The 25,459-nt window shown below is 38.3% G+C and overlaps 1 protein-coding gene across 3 annotated transcripts in view; it reads right to left on the bottom strand.

The window, feature by feature from the left end:
• The window catches only part of LOC126198537 (eye-specific diacylglycerol kinase), a 679,131-nt gene that overhangs the window by 123,455 nt on the left and 530,217 nt on the right, over window positions 1–25,459 (bottom strand). For all 3 annotated transcript variants that reach the window (XM_049934939.1, XM_049934938.1, XM_049934937.1), the window contains exons 9-12: window positions 17,349–17,541; window positions 12,749–12,851; window positions 10,605–10,795; window positions 2,263–2,360 (exon numbers count right to left, since the gene is read on the bottom strand). In XM_049934939.1, the coding sequence (XP_049790896.1) occupies window positions 2,263–2,360; window positions 10,605–10,795; window positions 12,749–12,851; window positions 17,349–17,541 (585 nt within the window). The remainder of the gene's footprint in view (window positions 1–2,262; window positions 2,361–10,604; window positions 10,796–12,748; window positions 12,852–17,348; window positions 17,542–25,459) is intronic.

A 25,459-nucleotide genomic window follows, 5' to 3' on the forward strand; every position in this document is an offset into this window, starting at 1 on the left:
GTAATGATCTTACCTGCCAATGCATTGAAGAAATTTTTTACTTATTGAAGACACTGTTCTGATACATTGGGTTTTTCAAAATAAATATCAAAGTTTTTAAAGCTTTGTAACATTTATTACATTCAAAATACAATTATATGTAATACATAAAATGAAAGAGCAATTCAAACAATTTTGTTTGTATAGCTGCACATAGGTGCATGCTCTGTTTCCTGTGTCTTCCATTACAAAGAAGGCGTTGAAAGAGTGAGATAGTCTCATGTGTTGACCCCAGCAATCACTTTGGAAGGCCAGTTGTGAATTAACAATTCCACTGATGTCCATGTGGAGACCTTTAAAGAAGACACTTATAACTACACCCTTATTGTTTGCAGTTGAGCTTACAGACTAAGGTTTACATGCCAACTTTGGGAAATGTGAACACATGCAATGCGTGCATTTGGGAAGTGAGGGGGATTCAGCAAATCCCTTGAGATGGTACAGTTGCAATGAAACTCCCCTGAACTGAACATTTTTTGTGCCATATCCTGGCAGAAAGTTTATAGGCCTTTTATCTCAATAAACTAGAATTATGACTTTTTCCTCAACTGAAAGAAGCTGAACCACAGACTCTATTGGCAGCAAGACGGTGCACCGCCTCACTACCATATCTTGGTTCACAACTGGTTAAACAATGTTGTACCTGACCGTCAGGTTGGCCGCAAGGTGCTAGGTGACAGAACTTGTTTTGTATAGCCTCCACATTCACCAGATCTGACATCATGCAATTTTTACCTTTAGGGCTTCATAAAGGATCATGTTTACGTGCTTCCACTACTAGCTGATCAATCCCACTTAAGAATCAGGACAGGGTATGGAAAGAATTCGCCTATTGATTCTGTGTGTTCCACATTGTACACTTGTAAGAAAAACTATTTGAGTTGCTCTTTCATTTGACTTCTTATTTACAATTGTAAGTTAAAATGTAATACATGCTAAAAAGCCTTAGAACCCCGATATTCATTGTGAAATACCCAGTATTGATTTTCGGAAAGTCGTTCCTGTTTTATGTTTCATACTGCTTCTTTGAACAAAGTTGAAAACTCTCAATGAGTCTTAATGACACAGATACTCTCATACACAAATATAGCTGGTAGGATAACAGTTTTTAATTCTTTAAAAATACATCTACATGTTTCTCTGTAATCAACAAAATCTTATAACTTTTTCTGGAGTTTAAATAATGGTTTTGCAAAAGTATTTCTCAAGAATGATATACTGTATCTTAGCACTTCATACTGTTTCAGCACGGCAACAATCTGTGAGCATTCTTAATATGTAACAGAACTTGTTTAACTTTTGTACACATTTGTCCCACCCACCCATAATATTAAAAATTTTACAATCCTTTTCCTGAATTTGGCTATTCCCTAATGTACCCTTTGCAAAGATTCTGGTTTTAGTTATTTTATAGTTGAAATCCACCCACACACTTTCTTTAGCAATAGAAAGCCATCTTTAAACCACTTTTCTGCTACATCTATTGTTTTGTAGTTTTATGCTGCATCTCATAATCATTCTTACCTTTCATAAAGAGGTTGGTATCATATGCAAATAAAAAAGTATCCGCTGTTGAAAGCAGAAGTTTAAGCAATCACTGGAATATATTCCAGGATGCAAAATCTTACTTCTGACACTGAGTAGCCTACGCAGGCAACATGATTCTGACAGCTGCTCCTTTTCTGGAGGTACACATTTCTTCCCATTCATCTCAAATGGCAGAGATACCATACCTATACATTCATGTTCTGGGTGATTTAATCTTAAATTTCACACTCTCTATATGATTTCCTTTCTAAAATCCGCCTTACATTCTCTCACATTAAAGCATGGCCACTATTCACAACCAGTTGTCTCAACTATGTTTTTACAAACAAACATTACTTGACATGCACTTCTTACATTACTCAGGTTTCACACTGCTTTATAGTTCAATTAATATAACTGTCTGCCTTATAACAGTAATATAAACAAATGTGTAAATTTCATTATTTCCAAGACTACTAAGGAAAAGTAAGCAAATCTGAAAGCTACTTCAGTTATTCCTTCATACTCTTCATTCTTTTTTCTGCAATTTTCGTTTATTGATGACTGAAAATACAATATTTGTCCTTTAGTATCCACTTGCCCGTTTGCCTCCCACAAATGGTTACTGTACCAAACTTTGAAAATGAAGTTGAAAAATCTTTGTTTTATTAGAATACTGCGATACAAGGACCATACCTGCTTGTTTCAATAGTTCCTTGTCATAATGGTGTTGTTCATAATCTGACATACTAATTCGGTACACACTAATCTTGAGCTGTTCCAAGGCAGTCTGTCTGCAAAAACAGAAATGTAAACAACGTAAGAACCTGCAACTTTTTTTTGTCAACATTGAAAGAAAAAATAATGCCATTTTCTAAATAGTATTACAAACATATGGAGAATGAACTTTCATTGAAAGTCACAGTTTCTGCCACTTTCAGCACACCACATTAATAGTAATGTCCACTGCCCATCCAGATCCAACTAACAAGGAAATGGTCAGGCTTTCACATCAAAACCTGCCATTATTTTTGTATGCCAGTTGTAGTTAACATCATTTAAAGACCTACTTGCCAATTTTCAGCTGCCAATACACAATGAAAGTTACCTTTAAAATAAATAAATACATAAATAAAGATCATAAAAACACCTATTTCCTCGATTGTCACTTGCAACTAACAAACCAACATCCCTGCATTTGATAGTTTTATTGAATCCTGGATGGACAATGGAGATTAATCTAACTTTGAAAAACAAATGTGCACTAAATGGATGCTTCCAGTCAAAGAGAAAAAGTACAAAGGCAAGTGCACACTTAACAACTGTACTTACAAATTTATACAAAATAGTACTGGTGATCAAATTGCATGCTTTCTTGTTAGATGTGTGAAACAACCAAAACTTTGGACCACATGTGAGAGATTAATGTTTTACACAGAAAAATTTGTTGTGGACTCATCAAAGTCCACAAACAATTCCCTTCTCCTTCAAGACACTTGGCCACATCATAAATATTATAAATATTACAAATTATTATTATTACCCCTATCTACAACTGACTGACAATAGAATACCAGTACTTTAAACCTGGTATTGGCCAATTCACTTTGTAACCAGATCTGTTGACAATCATCAAAACATAATTTGTCAGGAACTGATAATTTTGGTTGACAATTTTACGGTCTAGTTTACGGAATAACATGTGTAATTGGAATATGAACCTTCTCTATATAATGATATGTACTTACCAGCACCATAGCCAACTTATTTTCTTCTAATTAGTAATTTTTGTTTACAAGCCAAAACTACTACCATGTTTGAAAATACACAATAAAGCAAAAATAATAAATAAAACAATATTATTAAAAGGATAGCCTGCTTCTCACCATGTAGAGTATACACTGAATCATAGACAGGCACAAAAAAAAGACTGCTACACATTTTAGCTTTTGGCCAAAGAGCCTTCTTCTGAAATAGAAGACACACACGCACACACACATTCACATGCGGCGTGTTCAGCAACAGTGTGGTCCAGTTGTTTCCTGGCCACAGGTTGTCAGTGGCCATTCAAGTGGACAGACAGCTTGTTGGGTGTCGTCCCCACATAGAATGCAGCACAGACTGGCCAGCCAGGTCACAAACATCACCTATCCCATCAAAGGCAAGGCTACCAGTGAAACCAGTCATGTGATCTGCAAGCTAAGCTGCAATCACTGTGCTGCATTCTATGTGGACATGACGTCCAACAAGTTGTGGCCAAGAAACGATTGGACCACCCTGTTGCTGAATATTCCACCAAACACGACATCCTTCGTTTCGATGACAGCTTCACAGCCTGTGTTATAAGGATCCTTCCCACCAATACAAGCTTTACTGAATTGCACAGGTGGGAACACTCCCTGCAATATATCCTACATTCCTTTAACCTGCCTGGCCTCAACCTTTGAGTCACTGTCCTAACCCACCAGCCCCTTCCCACTTCCCATTCCAGCACTACACAGCCCTCTATTCCACTAACGCACCCAGTCATTTTACCTCCCAGCCTCCTCCTTACCCCCATCCAGTTGTCTCTCCCATCATGCACTGCGGAATAAAGTATATCAACTATATAATTAAAAAAACATGTGAAAGTTTAGTAACAAATGATTATTTGTTGAAATACTGTATTGCATAAAGTTTCAGCAGGCTAGCAGACAGCACCTGCGTGTCTGTACAGGTTCAAAGATAAGTCTGTGTGTTGTTTTCCCACTTCCACACACATCTGTTCACTCACACTCAGTTACCAATTGGCTCTTGAAGTGTGCAGTTTAACAATGGAGTCTCACTGTTCTATTGGTCTCCTTATTAATGAAGTTTCCCATAAAAGCGTGTACGGAGGGTTTCCTAAATACATGACTTTAATTGAAGGTTACAGTGAAGAAGAAAAAGTGTTCTTTTACTCATGACTTGGCTCAGAGATTAACTCAACTTGCAAGTATCATGAAATTAAATACTTAAAGAAATTGCATCATCTTGTTGGGCAGTCTTGCTTGGACCCTTTTTGAGGAACATAAGCAGCCTATAACAAAAGGTCTGAGAGTAACAAAGTTTGATTGTTATTCTAAAAATAAAAGACATTTTATCAATATAGTACCAGGAAACTCATTGTGTCCAACATGTTATTCCAAGATATTTGTCGTTGACAAAGAAAGGGTTATTGATAGTTGAGAAAGGAATATTGCTGGTTCAGATAAGGAATTTTGTGACTCATAAGGCACTATAAAAAAAAGCTGTTTTAGCTTGAGAAATCCTAAGTGTATTGCCTGCTAGTAAAATTAGAAAACTAAGTGAAATTAAAAGGCCTTTTGCATTGAATGAAAAGTTAAGAAATTGGCAATTACTGTCAAAAAGAATTTGGAAGTTTCATTTCAAATTAAATGAAACCGGATGAAAGTTCCAAAAATTCTCCGACTGAATATGATGACTTGATAGAAAAGCTAAAAACTAAATGTCGTACCTCAAACAAGGAGTTAACATTATCAGTTTCCTACCAATTAAGTTGAGCAAAAGTTAGTGATGAATTTAATCTGTCAGAACATTTGATTATATTAACAAGGCAGTTAGTAAAAGAGCAACAAGGAATTTTAGCTGCATTACAAAAAAATAGTATCTAATTTCATAAATGAAAACACAATTGTGAAGTTTATAACGTTTTACGAAGATGACAATAACAGCCATTTGATGCCTTGCAAAAAAGATTGTGTTTCTTTGAAAGAAAATGCTACTAAGGTTCAGAGACAAAAAAGATTAATATTGTGTAATTTACATGAACAATTCAGTGAAGTCAAAAAAGAAAATTCTGACAGTAAAATTGGAAGGAGGAATTTTGCAAGTTGAGAATAAAATTGTGTATTGTTGCAGGGGCATCTGGCACCCATTATGTTTGCGTTTGTTTGTATCACCAGAATGTTAAGTTAATGACAGACGAGGCCCATCTTACAGCTGACTATAAAGACCTTTTGGACATTCTGGTTTGCAGTACTGACAGTTACAATCGTATGGTTATGCAAAAACTTCAAAACTATCCAGGCAAACAAGCTTTACTTGACATGTTTCAGGAATAAGAGGCAGGCAGTTTGATGACTGACAATACAGAATACAAACAATGGGTGACACAAGACAGAATTGAAATGGTGACAATTACAAAAACATGAGAAGTGTTTTTTGAAGTGTTGATACCTTCTGTAAACCTGAAAATGCATCACTTAGTTGACAAAGCTCAGGGTAAATTTCCGAAAGACAAAAAGCAAACATTGGCAGTTGATGAACGCTTGGCTCTTGCCTACTTTTCTGAAAACTATTCCTTGGTTGTTTAGGATGAAGTACAAGGGTACCACTGTTTTGTGTCATAAGTGGCTACCTTGAACATAATGCTACATCAGTGCACACTTTTCAACTGCAATTAACAAACTACATAAAAGAGCACAACTCTTCCATAAACAAACTGATCTACTTCTCTGACAGTGCTGCAAGCCAATTAAAATTCTTTTTTATTAACATCACCTCCCACAAAGACGACTGTGGACTTGATGCAGAATGGAACTTTTTTGCATACCATGCCATGGGAAGAAGGGTGTCATGGTGTCAAGGGTACAACAAAATGAGCCGTCACAAAAGTTCGTCTGTAGCAGACCTAAGAGGACCAGCTCTTGACATCTCATGAAATGTTTAAATTCTGTAAAGAACAGGTAAAAGGGATTACCTGTGTTTTTATAAAATATGAGGAAATGCAAGAACTCTACGCCAATGTCTTGGAGGAAAGATTCAGCACTTGTCAGAAGATTAAAGGCACCCAATATTTTCAGTGTTTTATAACTCAGTCACACAAATTGCTCAAGAGTAAATTCCCTTGATAGTGAACATCAACAACATGGAAAACTTGTACCACTGACAATTCAAAATAAGGACATTGTGACTTGTGTTTATGGCGAACAATGGTGAATTGGCGAAATTGATAATATTGCTGTCACACCCAGATGTAGATGTTACATTTTACCACCCAAAAGACCATGGACCTCATTTAAAAAAAGCTGAAAAGAATGAAATCTGGATGCCAGTTGAAAATGTACTGAAGAAGCTGTCTCCCCTGGAATTAAAAACTGTGACTGAACAAACTTTTAACCTAACTCCCAAAAACTGAGAGAAGAAATTTCCCTCTTGTTCAATGAACTATTGTAGTGATACATCCCATTCCTTGAATGAGAGGTATCGCATCCTTAAATACATATGTCCGAGAAAAGATGTTTGTGACAGAGAGTAGTCAATAAGTTGTGAGCACCCCAATGTTGGGAGGAGTTTTAAATCATAGGTGCTGGTATCAGAGCTAATGATCCAGTGACTGTACGAAGTGGGTAGCAGTCAGACGATACTAACTGCTGAGGTGGAGATAGGAGTGCCATGGAGCGGCCGGTGCAGAAGAAAGAGCTCCATGAAATCTAAGTATGCAAAATATTAAAGACAATAAATGTATGTAATTGTTAATTATCACATTGAATATCAGATTTGTTATGCACGTAGTTCAGAGAGAGAGTATACATGTTGGTAGCTGTCCTCGTTTATCATGTATCGAGTTCTAATTTTGAAGATAATATAAGAAGGTGATTTAAATCTCACTTCTTAATTACGTGGTGGAGTTTTCAGCACCTTTATCTGTAGCCTGTAAGGATGTGAAGTGTGAGCCAAGCTGGAGGAAGAAGGCACCCGGATACAGGGCACAGACTAATAAGACCCTGATAAATAATACTTGAGGGCGACTGAATATTCAGTAAATAACATTCATTGCATATAAAATGAGAGTTCAGGTGGCAACTTATTTAGGTGTTTGGTTCAAGAGGTGATGTATAACAAACCACCACACAGCCCAAGCCAAACTGGAAAAACAAATAAGTTGAGAAAACAAATAAGTTGAGAACAAGGTAATGTAAATAGTTGGTTCATTTTTCTTTAGATATATTTAAAAAAAGTGATCGCAGATACATTTAGATTATGTAACTGATGGACTTCATCCATTAGTCTAGATACTGCAGGTATTAAGAAATATATCTTTATTTTCAAGTTGAAATTTATACTGAAGTTTTATATCATACAGATCTATTAAGCAGACGATTTTCAGATTTTTATCTAGTCCCCTGAAAAGACATTGCAAGCCAAAGAACAAAAAAATTCAAAAAATCCATTTTTTTAAATAGTGTATTTTTTTTTAAATGTAATCTTCTGACCAGTGATACTCTATGATAAGTAACTACACTGTATAGTGTAATAGCACAAAAATGAACTAAATGTTTATTTTTTTAAAGGTCTGGGGCAACCGATTACTGAATACTTTAAAATCCGCAAGTGCTTATACATGATGATGATTGATTCGTGGGCTGCTCAACTGCGCAGTCATCAGCGCCCATACAAAGTACCAATTTTTTTTCACAGTCCAATTTTTTACACAGTCCAGTTTAGCCACTGTCACGGATGATGATGATGATGATGATGATGATGATGAAATGATAAGGACAACACAAACACCCAGTCCCCTGGCCAGGAATTGAACCCAGGACCCATGATCCAGAGGCAGCAACGCTAGCCACTAGACTATGAGCTGTGGACGCTTGTACATGCAAAAGAATGCTTGCAGCCTGAAACAAAAATGGTCACTTTTTTAAAACGGTAACCAATACTGTTTTTTAAAAAAGTATTTTTGAGTCCACGAAATATGGGGAATTTACCCAGTGAATATCAATTTTTTTCTGAGATGGTCAAGCAACCAATGCTGGACCACTTGGTGTGGACTGACCCACAGGTCAGAAAATAAAAGATATATAAAACTAAAAAGGAGTGAAGACAAGAGTAGTTACAGAGAAGAAATGCTGAGATCAAAGAAATTAACATAAATTATGGACATGTTGGCGGTGAGAACCAAGGACATGTTGTAATGCCAGTGCCCATCTGCAGAGTTCTGAGAAGCTAGTGACTGGGAGAAGAACGCAGATGGCATGTGTCACGAAACAGGCACTCAGGTCAGAACTGTCATATTGTACAGCATGCTCTGCAACAGAGTATTTTGTGTTGGCAGAGTACACCCTCTGTCTATGTATGTTCCTACTGACTCATAACCTGTTGGTTATCATACCAATGTAAAAGGCCGAAAAGTGTTTATATAACAGCTGCTGCATGACGAGTGTCACTTCACATGTGGCTCTTCTTTTGACAGTCTATGTTTTGCCAGTTACAGGACTGGTGTAGGTGGTAGCAGGAGGGTTCATACGGCGAGTCTTATACTGGGGATGGCCACAGGGGTACGAGCCACAGGGTTAAGAAACAGGTGCAGAAGGAGCATAGGGTCTGACCATGATATTGTGGAGATGGGGTGGGGGACATGAGGAGGGGAGGGGGCGAAAGCTGTTCTACATGTGGTAGTCAAACTGTCACACAGAATGGACTTCTTTTCAGGGCATTATTTTGGGGGAAATAAATGGAAAAATACAACAAATTTTACAGCCAGTGTTTTTATTTGAGAGGCAAATGAGGATATTAAATACACCCTACACAACAATTCAAAGTACCTGGGAAATATAAAACGCATTTCCAACTTGGAGTACACTAATGCAGTGAAAGGTAAGTACAATAGTTTATTTTGAACCATTCAGGTGTCCTTGCAGCAGTAGAGTTTGCTGTGCAAATCTCACAACATGTGAGTGCACTCCCATGCTCCAGACGAGAATGCGGAAAGACATTTGAAAGCCACTGTGAAACAAAAGGCAGACACAGAGTTCTCCCTCTCCTCAGCTTTCTAGACCTGATTAAATATGCGTGTCATTCCTCAAAGTAGGGCAGGCTCCTTTCCGACTCCAATCAAATTTTGTGTAGAAGTGTGGCAGCCAGTCTGTGATTCACATGACTGTAAGATCTCATCCTTAATGGTTCATGTTGAACAAACAATATATGTTTTGAGCACTGTATCACTGTTTCAGTCACCATGAGAATTCAGGACAGAAACCGAGACTTTTCCCCCCGACTTCTGCAAATACAGAAACAATGCCAAAAATGTCATTCTTCATGATTATTTTTGAGTAACTTCCAGTTGCCTGCCTGGCTAGCCGTGTGGTCTAATGCACTGCTTCCCGAGCGGAAAGGAGTGCCAGTCCCCTGAACGAATCTGCCCGGTGGATTAGTGTCAAGGTCTAGTGTGCCAGGCAGCCTGTGGATAGTTTTTAAGGTGGTTTTCCATACACCTCAGCGAATGCAGGCTGGTTCCCCTTATTCCACCTCCGTTACACTATGATGGCGACTGCTGCGCAAACACTGTCTCCACGTACGTGTGCACCATAATTACTCTACCATGTAAACATTGGGGTTACACTCGTCTGGAATGAGACATTCCCTGGGGGTCCACTGGAGGCCAAACCGCACAATAACCCTGGGTTCGGTGTGGGGCGGCAGTGGGATGAGTGGACTGCTGTAGCCTGTTGTGGGGTTTTGTACCACTGAGGGCTAAGGCGGGGACAAAGCTTCTCTGTCGTTTCTAGGTCCCCAGTTCAGTACACACACACACACACACACACACACACACACACACACACACACACACACACATTCATACAACTTCCAGTTCGTGCTGGCAGCTAAAATTCTGCAAATGGTAGTTTCGCAAAGTTGGCTAACACTGTAAAAAACACAGTATCAACATGACAAATCTCACAATTTCAGAGATATATTAACAAGCTTGAAAGTGAGCCATAAAAACAATGCAATTGTAGATTATATTTTGCTGAACAATTTAAATACAGATATTTCCTGAAGCATCAGAGGATTTCTCTGTAATGGTACAGAGAGAACATACCTTGCTAACAACTTACTTTTATGGTCCTTACATCTATCTTCAACACTACTACTATAAATTTACCTCACACTTATTCGTGAGAATTTTTCCTATCTCTCTGCAATATCAACTATCATACAGATGTGCCATAATGGAAACGAAGGACTGAGCAATCAATTTAAATACTTACTGAACATTTGTTTTACCACCTCTTCTTTTGGCAAGCATTGGGGCTTTATTTAATAATGTCATGGTGATTATTGAAGGGTTGAGCTTGCAGGCTTCACCATCTACCTGCATGGGTATTGTCTTGGTAGTAACAATTCGAGCAGACTTGCACTGTGTGATACAGGTTCCATGTCCACCAGCTTGCAGCAAAGGCTAAAAAAGAATAGCCAGTGTCAATGGCTTGCATGTAATGGTAGACTCTTAAGTGGTATTTTCATTTTGTTGTAAATTTTATTTGGAATAACCAAATGAAGTACTTCAAACACAACCAGCAGTAAAAGGTCCCTAAAACATTCATTCTGCAATATATTACTAGCAGTAGTTATAGAATAAGTAAGAAAGCACTGTAGCTAATTTCCAGGTCAAAACCATTTTTTTCTCGAACAGAGCAATCATCATCGTTTAAAAAAATTTTCACTGCCATTGCACATGTGTTCCTACTACATATAAGAAAACTTTTTTGAACACGCAGTATCTGGCCTTTATGGAAAAACTGCACTCAACTGCGAAAATGTCTCTCAGGCAAAAAATTATTAAAATGTGTAGCAAGTTGACTGGTACTGTACGATTACAATCTACAAATATTTTCAGGAGCATTCTATTCTCTAATGTTCAATTAGTATACATTTATAGACTTCAGGCTGCTACTATTTAAACCTGGCCACTGTCAACCTGTATTAACCACTGTTCAATAATGCATTTCATTTCAGTTTTATTTTGGTAAAATGAGTTGAGAAACAGTTTCTGGGTCATTGTGGGCATGAGTGATTCTCGGCCAGGAATAAAATTTAACTCACTCTTAAGTTAGATTTAGTACTGAAAACAAACAAAACAGGTGGTTAATCCTTTACAACTGGACACTATTTATGTATACTTGTGAATATAGTGAACTCTCCACTGTCACATGTCTCTTTCTTTTAAATCACCTCTGTGAAAATCTTGATACTGCACCACTTTGCATTATCTAATTTTGCCTCAACATGAGCATATCTGGCAGTCAGTTTTTTCATTGATGGCTATTTGTGTAATTACTGCACTGCATCTGTCTACTTTGTAATTCATACTGATCAGTCACAACTGAGCTCATGTATTGATCAGTCAGAATAGAAGTTATTTGTTTTAGACAAAGCAACATAGTTAACTAAAGAAAACATTTAATAAATTGTGAAGAATAAATAAAAGAGAACCTTTTTTTATCTGAACTTGGAATTTTATTTGGAAAGTCCACCTCTGAAGTTTCATCCTAGTCCATTATTCAAGAAATTATTATCTTTCCCAACCTTCATCCTTGAGTAAATACAATTTCTTCTCCTGGATGCATCCAGAGTCATATACCTTAAGTACACATGTGGCCACCCATGAATGATGGTCTAACCTCTCAAAATGTATGGTAGCATAAAATAAAAATTGAAAAGTGATTGAAATGGATACCCATTTCAACTTGTCTTTTGTTTCATAAATGATCACAAGTTTCCAAATGGCAGTCCAACATGGACAAAATAAGGTTCAGCTACATAAACTGGAGTGCAACCTGGTGCAGTCTTCTTGCTAGGTGGAGCTTTCTTCCTCTACTCTCTGCACATTCCCCCTTATTGGTACTCAAGATGAAGTTTACTGATTGGGGTCTAATATGCGTACAATGTGCTACACAGCTGCTACTCGGGTGTGAGAAATTTCATCCCCTGACTACTCCCTTGATATGAAATATATGTATGACCTCTCTAGTTAAGGTGCAGAAACTAGCAGCTAAACTTAGCTGAGAAATTAAACCATTACTTAAATCAAACCTGGAAGGGCCCACATTAGTCGTTCAATGAACTACCACACTTACTGATACTTTCAGAAATATTCTGCTTCTTTGGTAATTATTGTTTGTTTTATCCCAGAATAAAGAAATTCACAACATACTTTTCTGAACTGCAGGTGCTTGTGCATCTATGATATCTGGCAGAGTGGAACAATAAATTTACATTTTTTATATATTATTAACGGGAATCATCATATGTGTATGAAGTAAGAACCAATATAAAATGAACAAATAGAAAGCAATCACATGGAACAATTTTATCATAAAAATACCACTTTTCTCTCCTTTTTAATACTCACCAACTGATATGTTGTGAGTCCAACAACTTCTATAAGGCCATCATCAGTTGCTGGTTCCACATTACCTCCTGCTCGATTCCAGGGATGAGTGCCACCACCATAACTACAATCAAATAATATTCTGTTATTCACAATAATCCCAACTGTGTACTTTTCTTTTTAAATGTTAGGTATACAAACTGACAGTCATTTCTTTTTGGTACAATATATTCATATGAAATTAACTACTTTGCAAAACAAATGAATCACAAGAAAATGATTGTTTGTCATACATTTAATAATGGAAAATCCAGGATGGAATGTAATAATATTACCAAAATAGCAGTTGATACTCACCATATAGTGGAGATGCCGAGTCACAGATAGGCACACCAAAAAGATTGTCTGAAAATCAGGTTTCGACCAACAAGGCCTTCATTGGAGTTAGAACACTCAGACTTTCTCTCTCTCTCTCTCTCTCTCTCTCTCTCTCTCTCTCTCTCTCTCAAGCAAATGCAACACACACACACACACACACACACACACACACACACACACACACACACACACGGCCGAGTCTCTGGCTGCTGAGGCCACACTGCGATCAGCTGAGCATGATGGGAGATGCAGCCGGGTGATGCGGGTAACAGGTGGCCGGGACAGGGAGGGGGATGGAGAGCAGGATAGGGGTGGGGTACAGTAAAGTGCTACTTGTGGGAGCATACAGGGACGAGATGGAGAGAGGGAAGGGCAGCGAAGTGCAGTCGGGATGTTAGACAGAGGGTGGGGGCATAGTGGAAAAGGAGAGAGGTAAGAAGACTTTGGGTATATTGGTGAAATAGGCAACAGTGTAGTGTTGGAATGGGAACAGGGAAGGGGCTAGGGAGTAAGGACAAATACTGGCAAAGGTTGAGGCCAGGAGGGTTACAGGATGTAGGGTATATTGCTGGGAGAGTTCCCATCTGTGTAACTCAGGGAAGCTGGTGTTGGTGAGAAGAATTCAGATGTCACAGGCTGTGAAGCTGTCATCGAAATGAAGAATGTCGTGTTTGGCAGCATGCTCAGAAACTTGGTGGTCCAGCTGTTTCTTGGCCGCAGTTTGTTGGTTGTCACTCAAGCAGACAGACAGCTTCTCAGTTGTCATGCTCACGAAGAATGCAGGACAGTAGCTACAGCTTAGCTTTTAGATCACAGGACTGGTTTCACAGGTAGCCCTGCCTTTGATGGGATAGGTGATGCTTGTGATTGGACTGGAGTAGGTGGTAATGGGAGAATGTATGAGACAGGTCTTGCATTTAGGTCTATAACAGCGATATGAGCCAATAGGCAAGGGAATGGGAGCAGGAGCTTTGTAGGTATGGATGAGGATATTGTGTACATTCAGTGGGCAGTGGAATACCACTGTGGGACAGGTGGGAAGGATAGTGGGTAGACACTCCTTATTTCATAGCACAACGAAAGGTAGTCGAAAGAGGTTTTCGACTACCTCTCATTCTGCCTTGATATGAGGGCTGTCCTACCTACTATCCTTCCCACCCCTCCCACAGTGGTACTCTACCACCTACGGACTCTACACAATATCCTTGTGCATCGCTACACAACTCCTGCTCCCATCCCCTTGCCTCATATAGCTGTTATAGACCTAGATGCAAGACCTGTCCCATACATCCTCCCACCACCACCTACTCCAGTCGTCACAAGCATCACCTACCCCATTAAAGGCAGGGCTACCTGTGAAACCAGTCATGTGATCCACAAGCTAAGCTGCAACCACTGTGCTGCATTCTACACGGGCATGACAACTGACAAGCTGTCTGTCCACTTGAATGGCCACCAACAAAGTGCTGCCCAGAAACAGCTGGACCACCAAGTTGCTGAGCATGCTGCCTAACACAACATTCTTCATTTTAATGACTGCTTCACAGCCTGTGCCATCTGGACTCTTCCCACCAACACTACCTTTCCTGAACTGCACTTGTGGGAACTCTCCCTTCATTCCTGTAACCTTCCTGGCCTCAACCTTTGTTAGTCTTTGTTCTTGCCTTCTAGCCCCTTCCCTGTTCCCATTTCAGTACTACACAGTCCTCTATTCCACGAACACACCCACAGTCTTTTTACCTCTCTCTCCTTTTCCCCAACTCCCCCCCCCCTCCCCCCCCCCTGCCGCCCCTAACCTCCCGACTGCACCTAGCTCCTACCCTCTCTCCACCTCATCCCTGTATGCTCCCACAAGCAGCACTTTACCATCCCCCACCCCTACCCTGCTCTCCATTCCGCTCTCCACCCCAGCCTCCTCCTTACCACCACCACATGGTTGCATCTCCCATCAAGTGCAGTTGCTCGCAGTGTGTGCTCAGCAGCCCGAGACTGTGGTCATGTATGTGTTAGTTGTGTTTGTGTGTGCATGTGTGTGTTCTATTTCTGATAAAGGCCTTGTTGACCAAAAGCTCTGACAATCTTTTTGTTGTGCCTATCTGTGACTCAGCATCTCCACTACATGGTGAGTATCAACTAAACTTTTCATCATATTGATACATTTAGTAAGTTGCAACTAAAGAACATGAGATTATCCCTGTGATTCATACATACATAGGAAGCAGGGTAAATTAACTGATGGTATCTTATTATTGTTTGATACATTTTAAACAATAATAGAAGAAAATGCAATGAAAAAATATCAGTTGTTCAGAAATACATATCCTCATCTCTATGTACCCTGTAAGAACACCTAGAAGATAGACAATAGCATGAATCTTCATCAAACAAGAAATTATTAACAATCTGTGCACCCATAACGCAGAAATCATACACACATGAAGAGTGGAATGAAAAATTAGGGTGCAATCTATCCACAAAAATGTTTTCAGTGCTATTGAGTTCTCAGTACTCTGTTGTATGTCCCTAGACTTGTTCCTACCATCTAATCATTGAGAAAATGTTTAAAGCATCAAATCACTGAGAAAATGCTTCAAACATTCATTAGTAGATGGTGCAGTGCTTCCCTCCATAGCTCTGAGTGCCACATGTCAGGTTTTCTCCACTTGGCCTGAGATAGTTTGAAGAGACAACACACACGTTTTTGGCGAGTGGGCACAGTGTTTTGAGCTGTCACAGAGATCTTGCACTTAGATAAAAATAAAGAAAGGTAAGCAAGGCTGTAATTCTGGAAGGTTTACGCAAGATTGATACAACTGACTTCTCCAGTTTGAGAGATGCTTTTGAAACACTGATGTCAATGCAGGCATGCAAGATCTCCATATGCAGTATGGTGAAAGTATTTCATACTTATTCATCTCAAAAAGCTATCAAAAATTCTTATATTAAACAGAAGACCGGAAAAAACTCAATGTATTCAAAAGAGGAAAGATCATGGCTGGTGTATGCCATGCTGCTGCTGTTGTTGTTGTTGTTGTTGTTGTTGTGGTCTTCAGTCCAGAGACTGGTTTGATGCAGCTCTCCATGCCAGTAAAGCTGCATGCCCTCAGGAAAAATTACGGCCGTAGTTTCCCCTTGCTTTCAGCCGTTCGCAGTACCAGCACAGCAAGGCCGTTTTGGTTAGTGTTACAAGGCCAGATCAGTCAATCATCCAGACTGTTGCCCTGCAACTACTGAAAAGGCTGCCGCCCCTCTTCAGGAACCACACGTTTGTCTGGCCTCCCAACAGATATCCCTCCGTTGTGGTTGTACCTACGGTACGGCTACCTGTATCGCTGAGGCACGCAAGCCTCCCCACGCTGTACTGTATCTAAAATATCAATGATATTTATCTCTGCGAAACAGAAAGGCCTGATGACAATGTACAGGGAATTTTACAGTAAATTTTGCAGCATCAGATCCCAAGATAGAGTTGTGTAAGAAACAGAAGTCAATTTTGCAACGATTTTTCTTGAATTTATATTTAGTTATTCTCGTGTAAAACATGTAAAATAACTTAGAAATGGTTTTTGTTAACTGCAGTCCTACTAGTTACAATATTACTGCTGTACTTCTGTGGTACCAGACTATCTACTCAATTTCTTGTGTATACACGTAAGTTACATACAAAAAGAGATACATTGTTTTTCGATTCTTCGGAACTTTTCCACTTTCACTCTTCATAAAATGCACGTACCTATTCTTTATATAAAATCTGTCATGTTATTGCTCGCTCTTTTATTGTATGTTCAAAGTACTGTGGACACACATCACAGAAGAGGAGCTGTCAAAGAGTAGAATTGTGAAAATTAGTGAGTGCATTGGTATATTTTGCAGAACTGAAGCTGCTGAAGTGTAAAATTATGAAGACAAGTGAGTGAACTGGTGTGGGCATCCAAGTATAATTTAATCATGTTTTTAACTTGCGTAAGATACATTAGCGAAATTTTGGATTGCTGTTATATACACACATAAGGGTGACTTAATAAAATGTTATCTGTGCTAAGATGTTTTTGTATGCCATACACATAAACAAAATTGAAGATGTGTGTGTGTTGACTAAATTCATATAATGGAGATTGTCTATGGATTAATGAATGAATAAATAAATAAATAAATAAATTTATTTTAGCAGTAACAGAAAATTCTGCATGAACCATGTGGTCATAATTTAAAATTAGCAGAATCATTTCACATGTGAAATTACCTTGGAATGTTGAGAAACACAATTGCATGGACCTTATGATCCCTCAACTTGGGAGTTATGTCTTTACCATCACATTCTAATGTGACTAATTCTGCGAGTCCTTTCCATTTCCGCCTCAAAAGATCTTTCCCACCAGCTTGTCCATAGAACATCTTATTCCGAAGGCGAGAGTTGAAACGCTCAGGATGTGCTTCTATAAACACAGAATGAAAATCTAAGAACTAAAATTCTAAGGTAAATAAAAAGACATGAGTAAAAATGCAATTTTGATAAAAACTTGGATTCCACATTGTCTTATTTTCAGTAGGATAGAAAGTTTTAGTAGACAAATACCACTAGAATAGACAAGAAATAAGGTATTCAATTCGTTGAACATACTTCAATTATACTTGATGGACACTGATCTAACATCAGATTATGCCAAGATAAAAAAATTTATTTTAGTCATGGCTGTAATTTTCAACAACCTTAGTACTATTTTTCAGGATAAATTTCAGTCATCAGTTGCAAATAAATTTTATTATCTTTACTGGTTTCGACAAATTAATTTGTCATCTTCAGAAGCCTACGAAATTAGGAATATTATAAATCTTTAGATCTTGGCTATACATTTATGTGAAGTATAAAAAGTATATCACAAAAACTTACTTAGTTTAGTAGACAGTCAATATCTTATTTACAGAAGGATAATGTCATGGAACAGTCACAAATTTACATGTTGTATGTGATTATTTTGAACACTGTTTTACAATTTACAATAACTAGGTCACATTTATGTATCTGTTATGCTAGCAGCAAGGAATATATACATAAAAGCATGTATAAAAAATATAAGCAAGGCATACAGGGTGTGATTCAAAAGTTGCACGACTTAACTTAGAAGTAGATATTTATTGAACATTTAAGTACAGTGGACTAAAATTCTTCAAAATATGATCCTTCAGCACCAACACAGCGCTGCCAGTGCACCTTCCACCGTTCGTAGCCCTTCTGGATTGCCTCGGGCGTCATGCTGTCAAGGGCTCTAGTCATAGCCTGCTGGATGGCGTCGGTGGAGTCGAATTGCTTCCCTTTTAGGCCTGTCTTGATTCTGGGGAAGAGGAAAAAGTCACTTGGAGCCAAGTCGGGGCCGTAGGGTGGCTGTGGCAGTGTCGTCACGTTGAACTTGACCAAAACTTCGGTGGTGGCGCACGACATGTGGGTGGGCACATTGTCATGGTGGAGAATACAATCGCCCTTGAACGCCAGGCAGACATGGCGAACTCGATCTCTCAAGCGGTGGAGCACTCCAGCGTAAAAGTCATCACCAGTGACAGTCTGTCCACAAGCAACAAACTCCTTGTGAATTACTCCTTTACCAAAAAACAGCATACACTTCACACACGACTTGCTCAAGTGAGCTTTCTTGGGCTTCAGTGAGGAAGCAGAGTGCCATTCTGAGCTTTGACACTTCGACTCAGGATCGTATTTGTAGACCCAGGTCTCTTCACCAGTCACCACTTTCTCCAGAAGGTTCAGATCAACATTCAACTATTGGAGCATTTCCTGGCAAACAGTCATGCACCATTTCTTCTGATCCACTGACAAATTTTTGGCACCAGTTTGGCACACACTTTTCACATCATCAAATTCTCCGTCACAATCCTCCACACTGTACTCTGACTGAGTCCCGGTTCATCAGCAATTAATCTAGTACTAAGATGACAGACAATTTTTATAAGTTCCCGCACTCTCTCCACATTCTAATCCGTTCGGCTTGATGATGGCCTCCCAGAGCGGTCGTCGTCTTCAACATTCCCGCAGCCATCTTTGAAACGTTTGTGCCACATGAAAGCCATTGCATGGGACATGGCTCCTTCCTTAAAGGCCTCTTGAATCATACCGAGAGTCTCCGTGGCAGTTTTGTTCAGTCGCATGCAAAACTTAATCACATAACGCTGCTCCCAAGTTTCCACCGAGGTCGTTTCTGAGACCCCCCCCCTCCCCTCCCCCCCCCCCCCACACACACACACTACTTCACACACCCAGCAAAAACGGTCCACATGCGCTACCCCAATCCCCAAAATGAATCAGTCTTGAAACTTCTGAATCACACCTTGTATACCTTTTATACTTCACGTAAATGTACAGCCAAGGTCTAAAGATTTATATCATCCTTAATTTTGTAGGCTTCGGGAGATGAAAAATTAACTTGTCAAAAATGGTAAAGATAATAAAATTTATTTGCATCTGATGACTGAAATTTATCCTTAAATTTTTTAGTTAGTTAGTTGCACATTCCAGGGATCATTTTGCACAATAGATCGTAATGATGTAGAATGAGGCATTTTGGATTCATGTTGCAAATTAATTTGTAGATATGGTCACATTCTGAACATTTCTCAATATTTTATTTTTACTTTTATTACACAAAGAAAATTATTGTGAAATTATTATTAAGCACAAGAATAAGTACTATCAAAGAAAAATAACATCTGCCATATATAAGCATTCCAAAAAAGAGTTTAAACAAAATATATCCACACAAGTTTCTTATGTAACTACTGAAGGCATGGTACAGAGGATGGAGTAATCTGCTGGAATGAGACAGTGAAATGGCAACAAAATAAGAGTCAAATGAATTAAGTTATAAAAACAGCAGAACAATGAAAAATGAGTTAAGATTGATAGTAATGATGAAACCTTACATTTAGGATGGTAGTCGTGATAACAAAGAAATTGGGTAGTAACAACAAGATACAAACACCTAAAGGCTGGGAAACGTTTCTCTAAAGCAAAATTTCATTGACAAACCATGAAACTTATTTGATGGGTTAAGGGTAGGGTTTTGCAAAAATGCCACCACCACCACCACCACCACCACCACCACCACCACACCACCACCAGGTTCTTTGTTCCCACTGCCAGTAATTTTTTCGTCATTTAAACGAGTCTTTTTCTGAACGTATCTCATAATGACATCAGTGCAGTGTATAAAGGAGTACAAATGTCTTTGAAAGAAAACAGGTCATAGATTGTGTTTTGCTCACATGATAAATCTGGTGGTAAAATATTCTGCTGAAAATACTGACAAACTGTCCGAGTTGATTATTGATGTGAAAAAGTTTGTAATGTAGTGCAAGCAAGGTGTAGGAACAAGTGATGATCAAAGAAAAGAATCAGATTTCAAAACTAATTCAAGAAGTATGAACTACATGGAATTAACATGCTGAAGATTGAAACATCTTTTTAGCTGCATTCAGTGATATTATTTATCATTAAGTACCCCGTTAGTGCACCACCCATGTTGGCAGTAGCATCCACTGTAGATCTGGTAGATGTTTGTGACATTCTGGAGCCTACAGGAGTGTCTGCTAATGAAGCTTTGCACATAAATGTACATTGTAAGCAGTAAAGTAATCCCAATAGCAGTATGTTGAATATGAAAATATCTGGCTTGCAACCAATGCTGACTACACCAGACAATCTGAAGAGCAACATTACAACAGAAATAAAAAGTAAATTGCTACCAACTAAATGCATCGACATATTAGCCATTTCTTGGGCCAAGATTCAAGAGCATACATTTTAAAAAGATGCTTTAGTGTGTTTGAAGACAATCAAAATCATCAAGGATTTGTTTACAGCTGCTGAAATGACTGACAGTGAGAATGAGTAACACACTGACACATCACAGAAAAAGACAGAAAAAATATTTGATTTATGAAGTGAACGTTATAAAATAGCACAAGTAAAGAGTAATTTGTGAACTGGAACAAGAATGGACCTATCATCACAGTGCAGTTATTATTTGAAAGTTGGCCTTCTACACTGAAGTGCCAAAGAAACTGGTATATGCTTACGTATTCAAATACAGAGATAAGTAAACAGGCAGTATATAGCACTGTGGTTGGCAACGCATACATATGACAACAAGTGTCTGGTGCAGTTGTTAGATCAGTTACTGCAGCTACAATGGCAGATTATCAAGATTTAAGTGAGTTTGAATGTGGTGTTACAGTCGGCACACGAGTGATGGGGCACAGCATCTCTGAGGTAGCGATGAAATGGGGATTTACCCTTAAGACCAATTCACAAATTTACGGTGAATATCAGGAATCGGGAAAAATATCAAAATCTCCAATATCGCTGCGGCTGAAAAGAGGTCCTGCATGAACGGGACAAATGACAACTGAAGAGAATCGTTCAACGCAACAGAAGTGCAACCCTTCCACAAACTGCTGCTGGTTTCAATGCTGGCCCATTACAAGCCTCAGTGTGCAAACTATTCAACAAAACATCATTGATACAGTCTTTTGGACCCAAAGGCCCACTCATGTACAGTTGATGACTGCACGAAATAAAACTTTACACCTTGCCTGGACTCGTCAACATTGACATTGGACTGATGATGACTCGAAACATGTTGCCTGATCAGATGAGTCTCATTTCAAATTGTATCAAGCAGATGGACGTGTACAGGTATGAAGTCAACCTCATGAATCCATGGACCCTGCATGTCAGCAGGGAACTGTTCAAGCTGGTGGAGGCTCTGTAATAGTGTGGGTTGTGTGCAGTTGGAGTGATACCGGGCCCCTGATACTTCTAGATATGACTCTGACAGGTGACACATACGTAAGCATCCTGTCTGATCACCTGCCTCCATTCATGTGCAATTTGCATTCCAATGGACTTAGGCAGTTCCAGCAGGACATTGCAATACCCCACACATCCGCAATTGCTACAGAGTGGCTCCAGAAACACTCTTCTGAGTTTAAACACTTCCGCTCACCACCAAACTCCCCAGACATGAACATTATTGAGCAGATTTGGGATGCCTTGCAATGTGCTGTTCAGAAGAGATCTCTGCCCCCTCGTACACTAACAGATTTATGGACAGCCCTTTAGGATCCATGGTGCTGATTCCCTCCAGCACTACTTCTGACACTAATCAAGTCCATACCATGTCATGTTATGGCGCTTCTGCATGCTCGCAGGGGCCCTACACGACATTAGGCAGGTGTACCAGTTTCTTTGACTCTCCAGTGTAGATCCATTAAAAGCATGGAATCACATCCACAGTTCTATCCATCCATCACTACAAAAAATTGCACTCAAGTATTTGAACTGCATAGCCACATCATCAGCTTTTGAAGGTCTGTTCTCAAAAGCAGGATATGCTCTCTGTTAACAACGTAATAGACCGGAGAGGAAACTTCTCTCAAAAATGTTATTTTTACAGTCTGCAGACAATACGTTGTGGGATATATAATGTTAATTATTTGTGTATCTATTGATTAATAAATTAAGACTACAGGGAAAGAATGTGCTTTGTCTACTTTTTTCAAAAATGAGTTATGTATGTCGTGAGATGTAGGATGTGCATTGTTTAATACTGTTAATCGGTCAGTCTGATAATATGAATAGCCCAAATTCCCTAACCCATTTTAGATTAGGCATGCAGCAAAAGAATATGCTAACATCTCTTGCTAAAAGGAATAAATGTGCTTTGTCCAATGCCGTGTATTAAGTTTTAGATTCCTTGTGGATTGGAAAACAATGTTGAAGCAAGAAAGAGAGAATTTGTCTTTATTGTTCATTGTTGGTACAAGTGAGAACTATTACTTTAGTTTGAGACATTGTGTTTAGTAACGCAGGTGTTGCAAGTGATTCTTTTCAGCTTTAGTAGTTTATTATTTACATTAAATGATGAGCACCTCATCTGAGATTGAAAGACAGAGACCTTCAGATTCTAACAGTGTCAGGAAAACGCAAGTATGAGAGTGAATGAGCACAGTTATGAAGAAATTAAGGGTTCAGTCAAACAAACGAGGAGAGGACTGCAACTGAAAGTTAAAGTGTTTTGAAGTAGCAAGTGCTGAAGAAAGATCAAATATTATATGAAAGGCGACAGAATCATACACACGAAATCCCTATACGAACAGAAGCCTTTATGGCAGTACACAGAATAACAAGGCTATGATTAATGACAGTCCAGAAATTTTTGAAGCTGCACAAGTCTCTTTGTGCTGGAAGGGGTAAACATGGAAGTAGGCCATGGAAAATTAAGGAAGCAGTAGGAATTGAAGTTTATAATCACACTCATTCCTTTAAGGGTAGATCAAGTCATTACAGCAATGACAAGGCCAAGAAGTTTTATTTCGCAGAACAACTTTTGATGAAAAAAATTGCATGAAATGTTCCAGAAAAAATACCTGAACTTTGACATTTCATATGAAATGCGTAGAACAGTATTCAACACCAAATTAAATATGGCTTTGGGGTATCCAAGGAATGATGAGATGAAAGTGCTGAATGCAATGTTATCTGCAAATTTCGATGATGACATGAAGAAACACGTCTTAAGATCACCATGACCAGAGAGCACACATAGTGAAAGCTGAAACATTTCATACCAAAAAGAGGAACGCTCATTTAAGAGGACAAAAGCCTAAAAAGTGAAGCAATCTACATAGACTAGCAAAAAAATGCATGCTTACCAAACATAAGTATTAATGATGTTTATTATGAAAGGTAGTTGTCTGTTTACTCTTTCAATATTCACCAACTTTCAAATGCAACTGCAGTGTCCTACACTTACACTGAAAATACTGGAACACAAGGAGCCAAAAAAGTTTTTTCCTTTTTAAATTGCATTGTGATAGAATTACTGCACAAGAAAGTGAAACGTCTAAGAAATTTTTTGTGATTTATTTTCAGGACAGAACAAGAATTATACTGTACCAGTTTATCTTAATTACCTTGTGAATGATCTTAAACCTCTGAAGGCAGTGAAAGTGACTTCACCTAGCAGAGGACACTCCTAAGCAGAAGCAGAAGTTCCAATGGATTGGGTGTGAATCATGGTTGAAGCTCTATGTAAACTAATACAAAATTGGGGGACATTTCTGAAGCATAAATATTTGAGGAAATGTCCTTTCTTAACAAGGCCCATCAGATAGGTAGTCATCACAAAAAACATCTCCACCTTATTCAATACTGAAAACCTTATAATGGAGCTTGGATTTTATCAGTGGTGAGAGTTTCACAATGATTTCAAGAGCAGTATTCTGGATAATATCAATCCCCAACTAAAAAAAAAAGAAAGAGTACTGCAGGAAAGAAGCTAGAGTGTTTCACACAAACCTTTTACATTGGGGTGAGAACTGCATGTTTGGACAAAGTGCCATTATACTTTATTCTTTTAGCATTTCAGCATATTAAGTTGAAATAGCAAGGAGAATCTAGTTATCAAGAAGTATCTTTACTGTTTAAAACATTGCTTTTCATTACAAAATAATTTGTCCTTAACATTTAACAAAAAATGCAGTTTTACTTGCAGTATCTTCTACTCTGCAATAAAAAAAATAGCATGTTTTTTTTCCTTGTAATGCATGATCTTACTTTAAATATTATGCCAATAAGTCATCAATTTACAAATTTAAGGAATCAGTGAATATTAAATTTAATGTATATGGCATTTGCTTCCAAATGATTTTTGTATTCATTAATTTTCTCCATTAGTATCCATGAAATTCAGTTTCAAACTTTAAAACTGCTCTCCTAAACAATTTGATAATGTGGACAAAGCACGTTCTTTTCCTGTGATCTTCAAATATAATGCCAAATGTATTTGTGTGGTGTCGTTCACACCATTCTATAAATCTATCATTTAAAAATCAACACTGATGATTTGCCAACATTAGCCATCCTTACTTAAGAGTAACAAGTGCAGTGAGCATAAAAACATTCCAACCCTATTAAAGACAAAACTACTGAGGGAAAAATGACGATCAGAATACAGATAAGGAAATATTACAAGATGTTAGTAATCACTTTTGCCCATAACAATAACAATGATGATCAGTTCTGCACATAAAAGTGTAAGTCTACAATTTCTTACTACTATTTGTGATAGGTCCTAGAGTAAAAGTTACACTACCATACATCTAAACAAGAACTCTAGTCTGATTGAATGCATTATCAAGAGTGACAGTTTAAAAAAAAACAAAAGTGTGTGTTATTTTTCATTAGTTACATTGTTGTTCCCATGTGAGCATCAAATTTACATTCATTTTTAAACTACATCTCAAAAGATTATTGCATGTCATTAATTTATTGAATCTTATTTT

Source organism: Schistocerca nitens, chromosome 8, assembly GCF_023898315.1.
Source record: "Schistocerca nitens isolate TAMUIC-IGC-003100 chromosome 8, iqSchNite1.1, whole genome shotgun sequence".
Classification (NCBI taxonomy): Eukaryota; Metazoa; Arthropoda; class Insecta; order Orthoptera; family Acrididae; genus Schistocerca; species Schistocerca nitens.